We start from the raw sequence: 12,674 nt of genomic DNA on the forward strand, positions 1-12,674 counted from the left end.
CGTGCCTTTCCCTAAACCATTACCCTCTATGGGTTCTATATATAAGCAAAGGGATACTGGGATCCAGTAAGTAATGGTATGAGGAGGAGACATCGCAGAACAGAAGAACATCAGTTAGTGGCCACCAATATAAATATTTCTAATTCAAGAGTAAGCCGACAGTGGATTAAGAGACCTGCGCCGTATTTAATTGGGACCTCCAGCTCTTATAGTGAAAACTTCCAAAGAACGAATCGGAAAATTCCATCTAGACTTTCGGATTATTGAGTACTGAGCTATCCAATTCCGCAAATCCTTCTCATTGCCATAGCAACCTCATAGTTTTAGGGAGTCTCAAAGAGTGCAGAAGTAGAAGAAGTTCTGCGCGAGGCGATGCTCCTGGAGCAGGCTGATAATCATTCGGTGTTATGCGTCTGAATGTCAGCTATAACCATTAATTGCTTATACTTCCTAAACATCACTGGCGGGTAACATCTAATGAAGCGGAAGAGAAAAGAACACAGGCGGTTTGAAGTTTTCTTTGATGACTCTGTGACATTTAACACTGTTGATAAAATAAAGATTCAACATTAAAATGAATTGGCTTCCTTTAATCTATTATAAATTAGGGTTACAACAGTGACCGGATTCTCAACAATCCCAGGAAGCTGACAATTATTTATGAGTTTTATGTATCATTGTGGGAATCCGAGGGAATACACGCTACCATTTAAAAGTTTGGGGTCACTTAGCTGGAAACTGATGATTTCTAATGGAACAGAGTCCTTTTATCACTCCTCTCACTCCCATCACTCCTGTGTTCCAATGGCCCTTTATCACTCCCATCACTCCTGTGTTCCAATGGCCCTTTATCACTCCCATCACTCCTGTGTTCCAACGGCCCTTTATCACTCCCATCACTCCTGTGTTCCAACGGCCCTTTATCACTCCCATCACTCCTGTGTTCCAACGGCCCTTTATCACTCCCATCACTCCTGTGTTCCAAAGGCCCTTTATCACTCCCATCACCCCTGTGTTCCAAAGGCCCTTTATCACTCCCATCACTCCTGTGTTCCAATGGCCCTTTATCACTCCCATCACTCCTGTGTTCCAACGGCCCTTTATCACTCCCATCACTCCTGTGTTCCAACGGCCCTTTATCACTCACATCACTCCTGTGTTCCAACGGCCCTTTATCACTCCCCTCACCCCTGTGTTCCAACGGCCCTTTATCACTCCCGTCACTCCTGATTTTGGTTTTTATGGAGGTGACTCCTTAAGTTCAATGACAGCCCCCAAATAAAATACCCCCCATGTCTGCATATTCCCCGTGTTTTCTCTCTGAAATTTGTATCGCCAATAAAAATCCGCAAGTAAAATAAAAACTAACAAGTTCAGCAAGAATGATTTAGCAGTAAGGGCAGTAAAGATGTGGAATTCACTGCCAAATTAAGCTTTTTTGGGGGGGATTCAAGTAACCTCTTAAAAAGCTGGATATGTTTTATAACAAAAGCAGGCCTATTGGGTTATAAAAATGACATTAAGATGAGAAAAAGGCTGGCCTGAAAAAAAAACAACATGATTGCCTTTGGAGCAGAAAAAGAAACTGGGTCCGGGGTCAAGGCGAGCGTGTAACGTTATTTTAAAATGCGATAAATATATCATACAAGTTTCATGAGCGAGTATTTTCTCACCGTGGGTTGGAGTGATTTAGAGGGTTCATTTCATTCTCGTAATGACATCCTTGATTGACTGGCTGCAAAAAATAAAATAAAAAATATAAATAAATACATTTAAAAAAACTCCATGAAATAAAGTGTCAAAAAAATATTACGACGCATCAAGAAATACTTCTGTACAGCGAGCGATTTCATGAAAACAGACGAGGAATGTGAAGTTCTTTTTTTTTGGAGGAGATGAATATAAAAATGCATTCAAATTCTAATTGACTCGATTCTTAAGAGACGTTCTGCAAAAGAACAATTTATATCTGAGATATCCCTGGGCTATTATGTACAGAAGATCAGCATCGAGAAAGCACTTACTCGACTTTGGAGGAGCTTCATTTGAAATGTTGATTATTTGTGAATGTTTAATATTGGATTTCAAGTTTAAAGATGAGACTCTCTCGAGGGTCGGCTTAACCCTTTGAGTCAAGACTGCTCGGCGTGAACCAATTATTTTTTTGGTCTGTTTATGGCTTTTGAATGTATATGAGGAAACATAAACTGGTGGGTGGGCTTTCCCTATACTGACCCTGCTGGCTGTTGATGCTCCGATAAGCTTGGCTTTTTAATGACGCCTGACCAGGAGCCCCTTTGTGGTATTGGTGCCTTGGACATCAAACCCAAACCTCGACTTGCTGTTTACATCTCTGCTCCTTGGGGAATCGTTTCTGTGGGCACCAGCGAGGGTGAAAGTCACCTTTAAACTGCGACCCTCCTGATAACAGAGGAGTGAATCAAAGTGGAAACATTAACTTAATGTATCCTGATTTATTGTTCCTTTGTACATGTTTATTCTCCGGTAACTCTGCAGCCGTCAGGAATACTCATGGTTTGTGTGCACTCCTCCATCCTTTCTGCTGTCCTTGCCCTTCTCCACCCGTCCTTCTGTCCTTGCCCTTCTCTCCTCCATCCTTCCTACTCTCCTTGCCCTTCTCCACCCGTCCTACTCTCCTTGCCCTTCTCACCTCCAACCTTCCTACTGTCCTCACCCTTCTTCTCTCCATCCTTTCCACTGTCCTTGCCCTTTTCTTTTATTCTGCCCACTGCCCTTGTTGTTCCTCCATCCTACCCATCCACCCTCTTTGCCCTTTTACCCTCCATCCTGCCCAGTTTCCTTGCTCTCTTCCATCTTGCCCACCGCCCTTGCCTTTCTCTCTCCTCTTCAGACTGCTCACAGCGCTTGCATATCTTTTGTTGAATCAAAAACTCATTAAAACCCGAGGCAGCCTCTCCACCAGCCTCGTCTCTGCACGCAGGATTCCTGCGACTTCACTGCCGAAAACCAAGATGATAATTCTGTATCATGAATCCGCGGTGAACGTCTCTCCAGGGATCACATTTGTCCACTGGGTGCTTTTAGCACATTTTTCGTGTGGTTGCCGGTGCCGCTGTACATTATAACCAGCAGTAGACTTGGTTAAAGGTATCCGAGGGGCTGACTTAATGCCAAAACATAGGCGACAGAGGGGCTAATGTGTCACGAAGCTGAGAAGCCGCGTGCTTTAATGGTACTGTAGCGGTGTTTCTGTGGATCTGCCTGTTAAACCCGCTGCCGGTCACAGTGCCTGACACGGGGTGATTAGTCTGAGGCTCCAGTAAATACAGTGACAGCAGCGTGTGCCTCTGTGTGCACCGCGTGTTAATACACGGGGGGCGATGGTTAATTATTACCACTGCAAAGAGAGCTTTCTATACAGCTGTGGCGAGTCCGTTAATCCAGTAGTTGCTCGTTGTTAAACCGTGCGGTACCTTTGAGGACCTGGAACGTTAAAGACTTGGGGTCTGATGATGCCAGGAACAGACCTGGGAAAATTCGGTGTCATTTTGACGGCTGCCTAGTGGTCCCTGGTCTGGGGCTGCCTAGTCGCCTCCGGTATTGGGCTGCCTAGTGGTCCCCAATCGGGGGCTGGTTAGCAGGGACATGGGGGGAAAGTGGGAAATTTCTGCAATACGAAATACCATTTCTCCTCCACTTCCAGAGATGTGTTTTATATGTAAGTAGAAAATCAATAGCGCTGTGTTTCGCTGCTCTGCAAGAGAGCTGCCCTTCCGAGAAGCAGGTCACGGCGCGCGCCGCTCACAAACCGTTTCGTACGCATTCGTTACAAATCTTTACAGGTTTATTCAGATATCCAGGAAATATCTCAAACCTCATAATACAGATCTATACGTAGATTTACTACGAAACGACTTCGCGCTGATTTTAGCTGCATGTGCTGCGCCTCCCGCTAACAAAACATTTTGGCTTTGGAAACAGCGGAAAATGGTAACCGACCGTACGGTTCGTGCGCCAGAGACGGCTCCGGTTTTTATTAACGGAGTAGTGGATCTGACAGGTCTGACGATGTAAAAAATCAGCTTTTACAAAGAGATTAAAAAACCTTTCTCTATGTAATATTATTACTGCCGTACCCGGGAACTCTCGGGGTTTTTGTCCCAGTCTCCGGGTGAAGAGGCAGATTATTGGGGTCACACAGTCTGGATCTGACTCCTTCCTATTCTTCCCGCTGTGATCGTATATAAGACCCCCACTTGGTTCTTTTGCCCCCAGTATATTATGGTTGCTTGAACATAGGTGACTCAATTAAAGTGTCTCTTTAAACGATGACAAGTCAAGCTGTCCGTGAGGGCCAGTGTTAAGAGCCATTTGGGCGACACAAGTAGTGAGATGCTACATAAAATCTTTATGATGGGCCATTAAAGGGTTAATATTTTAAGAGTCTCTGGGGGGGCAGCTCATTTAGAAAGTCCCCAGTTATGGGCCTTAGTGAGAAAATGACCTCTGGTTTCCGGGTGAAGCTGGGTTTTTGGCCCGCAAATTACAAATGGCTGCTCTTATTAACCGTACTTCCCGAACATTCTCGCTGCTTTGGTTTCTAAGACACAGAACGTTCTCGTCGCTCATTAGAACTTCCGGAGTCCCGGACGCTCGGCGCGTCTGAAAGGAGCGCGGTCAGCGCTTATCGAGACATCGAATCTAACCATCGCATCTGACGAGCTGTCGGGACAGGGAAGCGCAATTCGTCTCTCGGCCCGGAGGGGGTGCTGTTGGAACGTTAGAACACTTGAAGAATTTGCAACATTTCTTTCTGAGATCGTCTTTCATACACAGAATCTCCGGCGCACCTCCTTTCACGCACATAATGTTGTGTTTTTTAAGCTCTGCTTTACACATAGATCTGAGATTGTAATAAATAAAAAGCCTGCAATATGTCAGCGTTAAGCCGCGCCGTGGATCAAACCCCCCCCCTCCGTAGGTTTAGAGTCCCCGAAAAATATAATTTATAGATTTGTTCTGCCTTTTATAGAGCGGTCCAGGATCCGGCTACATAACAAGCAAACGTTACTTCCCGCGCAGGACTGCTCCTTTTCCCCAAACAGGCTAATAAATTAACCCTTCGGTGTCCAGACGGCTAATGCCATCCGAACTATAACAAACAAAAGAAGAAAAAAAAAAGGATTTTATTTTTTGGGGGGGTGAACATGGACATTTATGTGTTTCAGGATTCTGGTTGGAATGTTACAAAGGTTAAACAGGCTATATTTCAAAGACAGGTAGTAATGGGGAGAAATAATCCAGGAGGCAGGACGCGACATGGACCGATGGTAATTTTAAAAAGGGGTTAAAACAACCAGGTTGTGATATTTTTTCAAATGTAACTACTGCTGATTTAAAGAGACAACGCAGCCATCATGTGCACTTTAATACATATGATGCTGATGGCCCCTTTACATTTTTATTGTGTTCCCCTTCCAAATGCATGGGGAGGACTCTGTAGATTCCCCCATATGTACTTACCCCAATTCCCCACCCCCCGGCTGTTTGCAGTAGTAGATGTGTATGAATGACATGTGATATACTCACCTCCGGTCTCGGCGAATGCTCTGAGCGGTAGGGGGTCTAAGGAGGACCCCCTCTGCGTGTGCGTGGAAAGTGCTCCTGTTGATTTCAATGAGGGCACTTTCATGCCACGGACTGGCAGCCAATCGGTGGTTTGAAATCCTGGACCCTGGAAGAGGCATTCTGCTGCAGCTCTGGGCCTGCAGCTTCTCCCTAAGGTAAGCCCTTTTGTAGGCACTCATTGTTTGGGGGCTTCCCAGAGGGTCCCTTTAAGGATGACGGCTGAAGCTGAGACGTTCATTGTGTATTTGTGCCGCGCACGTCCCGTTGGCAGTTTCTGATGAGCTGCAGGCCTAAGTGGACGGTCAAACGGACAAGAACGCAAAAATCAATGACTAAGAGGCCTTCCCCGTGTAAATGTAACATTAACGTCATCCTCCCGGCCGGAATTTATAGCTGTTTTTATAATAGCTTCATCTTCCAGAAGTGAAATTAGAATGGTTCTCTTAATTTGATTTTAAATGCACTCGGCTGGATTTAGTGTACTACTCCCCGGGGCAGGACAGCAGCTTTTTGTCTAAAAGGCAAATAAATCTTACCGGCCCCGTATATATCAAGCTGCGGCGGCCTTCGCCGAGAGACCTGCCAGTTGGCCAACGCGATTTATGGTGCGTTAAGACCACCGCAGCTGTGCAGAACCTCTTGTGAAGAAGAAGATGACCTGTCAATCATGGAATGCCATCGCCTGCGACGTTCTATCTGATCGTGGAGCAGATTTAATGGTGAAGAAGGTCAATGAATCTCTAATTTTAATGAATAATTTTTACTTTGCTGGGGTGGGAGGTTGTGCTGTCTTCTCGTTCCACGGGGGCTGCCCATTCCTCCGATTCGTATGAATGTCCGAAAACGAGGAGGGACCCCAAACAACCAAAAAAGGAGAAATCTCTGGTTTAAATTAATTTGTTTTAGGAGTTTAGTGTATATTACTGTAGTGAAGGCTGAAGCTGAAAGTGTTACGATATAGTATGTGAGAGAGAGACAGGAAGCAAAATGTGAGCAGGAGAGGAGAGCCGCGCCAGCCGAAGGAGGAGAGCTGTGCCAGCCGATGGAGGAGAGTCACAAGAAGCACCTGTCCCCGTCCTGTTAGTTGTCTCCCATTGGTTGTAGAAGCTGAGTCCCGGTGCGGCCTCTGCCTCGGCGTTGTGTGCGTGGTCTGGAGAGCTGAGACGGTTGGCGGGGAGCGAGGTGGTTCGCGAGGGAGTCAGAAGGGGATAAAAGAACACAGATTGGGGCAGAATGTTTAAGAAAAAGCAAAATCTAAAATGTAGAATCTGGTGAGGATGGAGTTAAAGCTAATGGCAAGGGGGGGGGGCTGGTGAAAGAATGGAAGCATCCAGGTGCCGGCTGAATGTGATGAGAGTTGTTATCCAAGAGCTGGTTATAGAGAGGAGAATGTAAAGGCCGTCCGCTGACTCCATTTGTTTACAGCAGAATGACCTCTGTGGATCAGAAGCAGGACCTGCGCGATCCAATTACTAATGCTGCCGAAGTATGAATTTAATGTTCCGTGTCAATAACACAGATGTTTCAATCAAAAGCGAGGCCGGTGGCGAAACGTAACACATTAAGCTCCCGATATTTGCATTTACACCTTGAGCGCCCGAACACCTGAGGAGAGCCGCAATCTGGTGGGGCCCGGGAGCGCTCGGGACGCAATTTAAAACGTTCCACGAGACCCCCGGGGACGCCGCAGCATTTTGGGCTTCTCTGTACGGCTCTACAACCTGCCTGTAATCATTTCCTAGAGTCTCACTTTGTAAAAGCGGCACTTTTTGTGAGATCCGGTGTTTGTGACACCGTAAGCTTGCTTTAAATATTTGGGTCCTTTGTGAGATAAACCCAACAAGGTCTTATCTTGCTGCATTTAATATTAATAGAGTGTTTATAGAGTTTCCCTCTAAGGCTTTGCTGCTACTATGTAGCGTCCGATACCTGGACGTTCCCCAAAGATAAAAAGTGGTTTCTAAGAAGAAATCGGGCCGGGTGAAAACTTTAATCAGCAAAAGTCGATCCACAAGACCAAGGGACTGTTTTACCCACCGGGCGGGCAAACACCCTGAAACCCCCCATGATGTACACGTTCATACCCTTATTTTAAAACCAATGCTTAAAAAAAGTCCCTGACGGAGACGAAAGCAGTGATTTGGAGAATAAAAGCAGGGCGTGGGGAGGTTAGTTATTCGGAGAAAGTATGAATTTCTAATAAAACCATTAAATTGTTCTATACGGTAATTTTGTGCTCAATTTCAATGTTTAATAACATTAAAGGCCCCGTATATGTCATTTCTTATATAACATCACACGGCGGGGACCTTTATAAATGAATCAATGGGGATATATTTATATACATATTATTATTATTTATTATTAATATTATTTTTTTCCCTATAAACTCTTTTCTAACATAAAAGTTACCAGGCATGTTGATCTTTCACTTAACGTGACTCTCTATCCTGTTCTTTTCACCGGTAACGCTAATGAGAACTGGCTAAAAAAATACAACCCCCCCATCCCACGTCTTAGGATACTTTGTAACCAACAAACAAATCTCCAGGTTTTGAAACCAAAAAACGACCCTCCTCATTTTATCCGATACAATAAATGATAAAGTCGGCAGATGAAGCAAACCCGTCGTAGCACTTAACATTTTGAATTTAGAAAGTGTGTTAGAACATAAGAATTTCTGTTCCGTCGGAGTAACGAGCTTGTCTAACACGGGCTATGCCAACAGACCAGGTCTGTGAACAGCTGCCACGTGTGCCAAGAGAGGATCTTTCCATCCACTAATGGCTTATGTCTCATCTTTTTCTTTCCATCGAGGGTTCTGTCGCACTAACAGGGAAGGTTCATTACTTTAAACAGCCACTGCTGGGCACTTTATGTCACAATTTATAGAGCCGGGAAGCTCTGGCTGCCGCACAGTCCTGCTGATGTATGCAGGGTTTTTATGTAGACAGACGCGTTAATGTCACCGTCCAGACCGTATTTCACGTCAATAAGCAGCCGGGGACGTGGGTGATTTCAAAGCAAAATAAGCATGTCGGAAGGGGGAGTGTGGCCGCAAATGAATAGATTTCCACCTTTATCCTCTTACGGCTCTGCTGGGATTTATCTTGCGGTCCGACGGCTTGCGGTCCTCGCTGGTCGGTGAGGAGTCACAGAAGCCGTAACGGAGGACGGGGTATAATAACGACCATATTCTGGAGTAAACGATGCGCTGGGGCTTTAATATTGTAAGTGTGGGCTGGTTTGTTACATAGTAACATATTAAATTAGATTGGAAAAGAACATGACACCAGAAGTCCAAGAAGTTCACCTTTGGTCACTGGTTTCGCAGTGAACCCCAGTCTACGGATTTCCGCACTCTATGGCCCTCTCCAGTAAAACTTTTGATAACATTGATCTCGGGTCTCGGGGACCCGGTGCATCGCGCCTCTGAGCAGACACTGAGGGTTTAAGCTCCGGGGCTATCTCTAAGCCAGTGGGACCTCTCATGGAGTCCCCTGGTGTAAGAGATTGTATGCTCCTTGGCTCAGGCCAGCTAGATCTGAAACAGACTGCAGATGTTACACTCGCTGCACTCACCGGGGGCTGGCAGGAGTTCCACGTGGCCGTGTCGTCGCTGCTTGTGCTCATGTCCACGTTGCAGTGGTCGATTTGGGATTGACTCAGCCCATGACTCCCTCCTTCGTCCTCAAGATCTTCATTATGTTGCCTCTTAAGACTGGCCAACATCTGCATTTCGGAGGCGCTCAGCTGAGTGGTCTGATAGTTTGTCCATTCATAACCCTAAGGGATGAACACAAAGAAAGTAGTAAAAGTGGTAAAAGTGGAGTTATCACTATAGCAACTAATAGAATCTTCCTGACAATCACTTCATCACCACTCTTTCTATATAATCCCTATTATGTTCTTTGCATATTTCCGTTTCACAAACTTTGGACAACTGGACCTCAATCTCGGTTTTGATGGTTCTTAGAAAAAAAAATACAAGTACTTTGAACAAGAAGAAGACGAAAAAAGTTACAAGCGCTCATCAGAAAAGTTCCAAGCAGACACAATAAATAGAATTCCAATGTATCCGTGTCATATGTTCTCAATTACATCATTTTATTCCACTTATAAGGCATATATCTGTCTATCTATGCAAGTTCCGTATCAACAAATATTCACACCATTAAGCACAGAAAAATGGCCAAAACCGGGCAAATGAAAGAAATCGGCGCTCATTATGCAGCGGCAGATTCCTCTCTGATGCCGGAATGGGAATGATCGGGGACGAGCACGTTCACTCGCCTTAGAAGCCGAAAGGAAGATTTCTGAAACCCGGCAAGTCGCTATTCTCCTTAGATCCTACTTGGAATGAAGAAAGATCATCCGTGTGTCATTATTTTATATCTGAGCTTTTTATTCCACTTTAATGTTTCAAGGGCTCAATTTTTCACACATTTCTTACATTGTAACATCGGCTGTTTTGGGGAGATTTATGCAGTTCTATTATGGACTAAAAATAACTCAATAGACAGGCTGTTGGAATGAAAATGATTATGAATAAGCTGGGAGGATATGTCGAGGACAAAATGAATCACTTCTTTTTTTGTTTAACTGAGGAAAGGGAAAAAAGATTTGCTGCGGATGCCAAAAACGTTTTTTGTTGCGAAACGTCCGGTTGTCAAAGCGGAGATCAGCTGCGCGAACAGAACTCTGCCCAAGATCCAAATAATTAGTGGTGACCCCAAAATGGGAAGCAAATCTACAACGTAACCAGATGTCAATAAAAAAGGGACAAAATACACAAATACAAGTTATTTCAGGATCTGTCCAGGCGGGCAAGACTCGGCCTATCGGAGGAAGAAACCTGCCTTGCATTTGGGGACTTGAGAAGCTCTGGGTCTCTCCTCTCACCGTGCCTTAAATGTATGTAAATCAACACAACTTTTCATAGAATTCTGACGTCAGCTACATAGTAACACGCCATCAAACTGTAACATTTTTACATGGCTTTTCACCTATTTTCGGTGATAATAAACATGTGTATCCACCAGGCAACTATCTGAAGCTAATTATGGGACCTCATGGGCGGTGCATTAAATTCTAAGCAGGGGAGGAGGTACCTAAGCCAGTCCCACTCCAACCAAAGCCTACTAATTTTCTGCAATAAATTCTCACCACCTGACCCTTGCTCTGGTCCAATGCATTAAACAAATAATAATAATAATAAGAATAATATTTATGCCCCAACAAATCACTCCTGTAGCTAAAAAATATTATTATTATTATTAAATAATTATTAGGATGGTATAAAGCAAAACACGTCTGGACGGAGCTACAGAAGAAAGTCACCAACAAGTTCACTTTTTTCCTTTTCAGATACTTCTTCGTTTCCTATGCGTTTAGCTGCAGCGACAAATCTTTGTGTACGTCGCCCGCATCTCGCAGCCGCGGCGTTCGGAGTCTGATGGGTTCAAGTAATTAATTCCGAATTGTTTGAATTTAGATATATACGTGTGTAAAAGTTTAATTAGTGACTGCCTGCGTGGCGGCGACGTTACCCAAAGGGACGCGCTTTATTTCTTAATTAAAAATATTTGAACTCGAGGAAGGGAAGTCTGTAACGTCATGAATAATGCATTCCAAGAGAGGCGACCCTTAAAGTTTACTAAGTGCTCGGGAAATCGTTTCCGTGAAGAGTTTTGCGAGCGTTTTCCTAGCGCCGATCGTTTGGGGATTGATGATGACTCTTTGCCTCCGCCAAAGACCTTTCTGTAAACCTCTTTGAAATGAAATTGTTGAAGCGCGAGGCCACTTGAGTTTGCTTCCTTAGAAGTCGCCGATACTGGAACATAAGTGGTCAGCATCTGAAGAACAGACTGAAGACTTCTCCGCGTTCCCTCTAACGCGACGCTCGACATAGACGGGGTTATTTTTACCCAGCTCTGCCACATTCAAAGTGTTCATTTTTCTAACGGCAACAATAATAATTCCACAAAGAGGCCCGTCTCGGGGCCGGTAGATCAGGACGCGTGGGGGGTAATAAAAATTAGAATGGGGGGGGCCAAGGACCCCCCCTGATGTCATGCATAGGCAGGGAACGGGAAACAAGGGGCAAATTATATTGAGTCTGGTAGCACTCTGAGTCTGGACTCCTTCTTATTCTCCTCGGATTTAATGATATCTGAACATCTCATTTAGTGCTTTTCTCCCTACTATATCACAGCTGAAATCTCTGCTTGAATACAGGTGATTTAGTTCATAATATCTTTACTTTCTGACGAGTCATGGTTTCCATAGGGCTGTTATCAGAGCCATATATACACCCCGCCCATATATATATATATATATATATATATATATATATATATAATTCATCACAGAATATGAAATATATTCACTAAGAACATATTTATGTAAAATATTAACCCCTTAAGGACAATGGCCGGTCCCTAAACCCATTGAAAACAATGTATTTTGAGCCCGTACATGTACGGGCTTTGTCATTAAGGGGTTAAATTACGTTCTGCGACTTCATTCTTCTCCCACACAGGTGCAGTAAAGCGTCCTGTTACTGTATCAGGCTAAAGAAATTCTGTTTCATTCTTCACGGCTCTTTTACTTGCAAACCTTTCATAACCTTTTCAACTTTCTATTTTTTCCACTGTGGGGAGGATAAACAAAGCGCGTATATCTAACCGGCCGAGGCTCACAGTGGGCAAATATAAACCTTCCTCACGCCATTCCCTTTCGCAGTGGGGAAATATAAAGCTTCTGGAATCAATACATTGGAAGCCGCTCACTCATTATATGTCCTTTCTTTCCATTGTGTTCTAAAAACTGCTCCGGCCTCTTTCACCTGCGGAAAAAACTGTTATTTTTAAATATGGCGTGTGGGAACAAAAAAGGGAAACGTGAAAAAGAACGTCTTTAAAACCAGAATGGTTTCTGCCGGTTCCTTCAGATACAAAGTATCAGAGCTCACGTAGAAGCAAAACCAGAGTTGGGAAAAAAGCACAATTTGTTGTATATTAGTTAATATAATTATTTGTGAAACATCTTGAGAGCTCCAGAAA

General features: G+C 44.3%; 1 protein-coding gene across 2 annotated transcripts in view; it reads right to left on the reverse strand.

The window, feature by feature from the left end:
• CFAP20DC (CFAP20 domain containing) overlaps positions 1–12,674 on the reverse strand; it is a 55,838-nt gene that overhangs the window by 7,512 nt on the left and 35,652 nt on the right. For both annotated transcript variants that reach the window (XM_053470105.1, XM_053470104.1), the window contains 2 exons: positions 9,193–9,396; positions 1,674–1,735 (listed from right to left, as the gene is read on the reverse strand). In XM_053470105.1, the coding sequence (XP_053326080.1) occupies positions 1,674–1,735; positions 9,193–9,396 (266 nt within the window). The remainder of the gene's footprint in view (positions 1–1,673; positions 1,736–9,192; positions 9,397–12,674) is intronic.

The sequence above is a fragment of the Spea bombifrons genome, chromosome 6 (genome assembly GCF_027358695.1).
Source record: "Spea bombifrons isolate aSpeBom1 chromosome 6, aSpeBom1.2.pri, whole genome shotgun sequence".
In the NCBI taxonomy this organism is placed as follows: Eukaryota; Metazoa; Chordata; class Amphibia; order Anura; family Pelobatidae; genus Spea; species Spea bombifrons.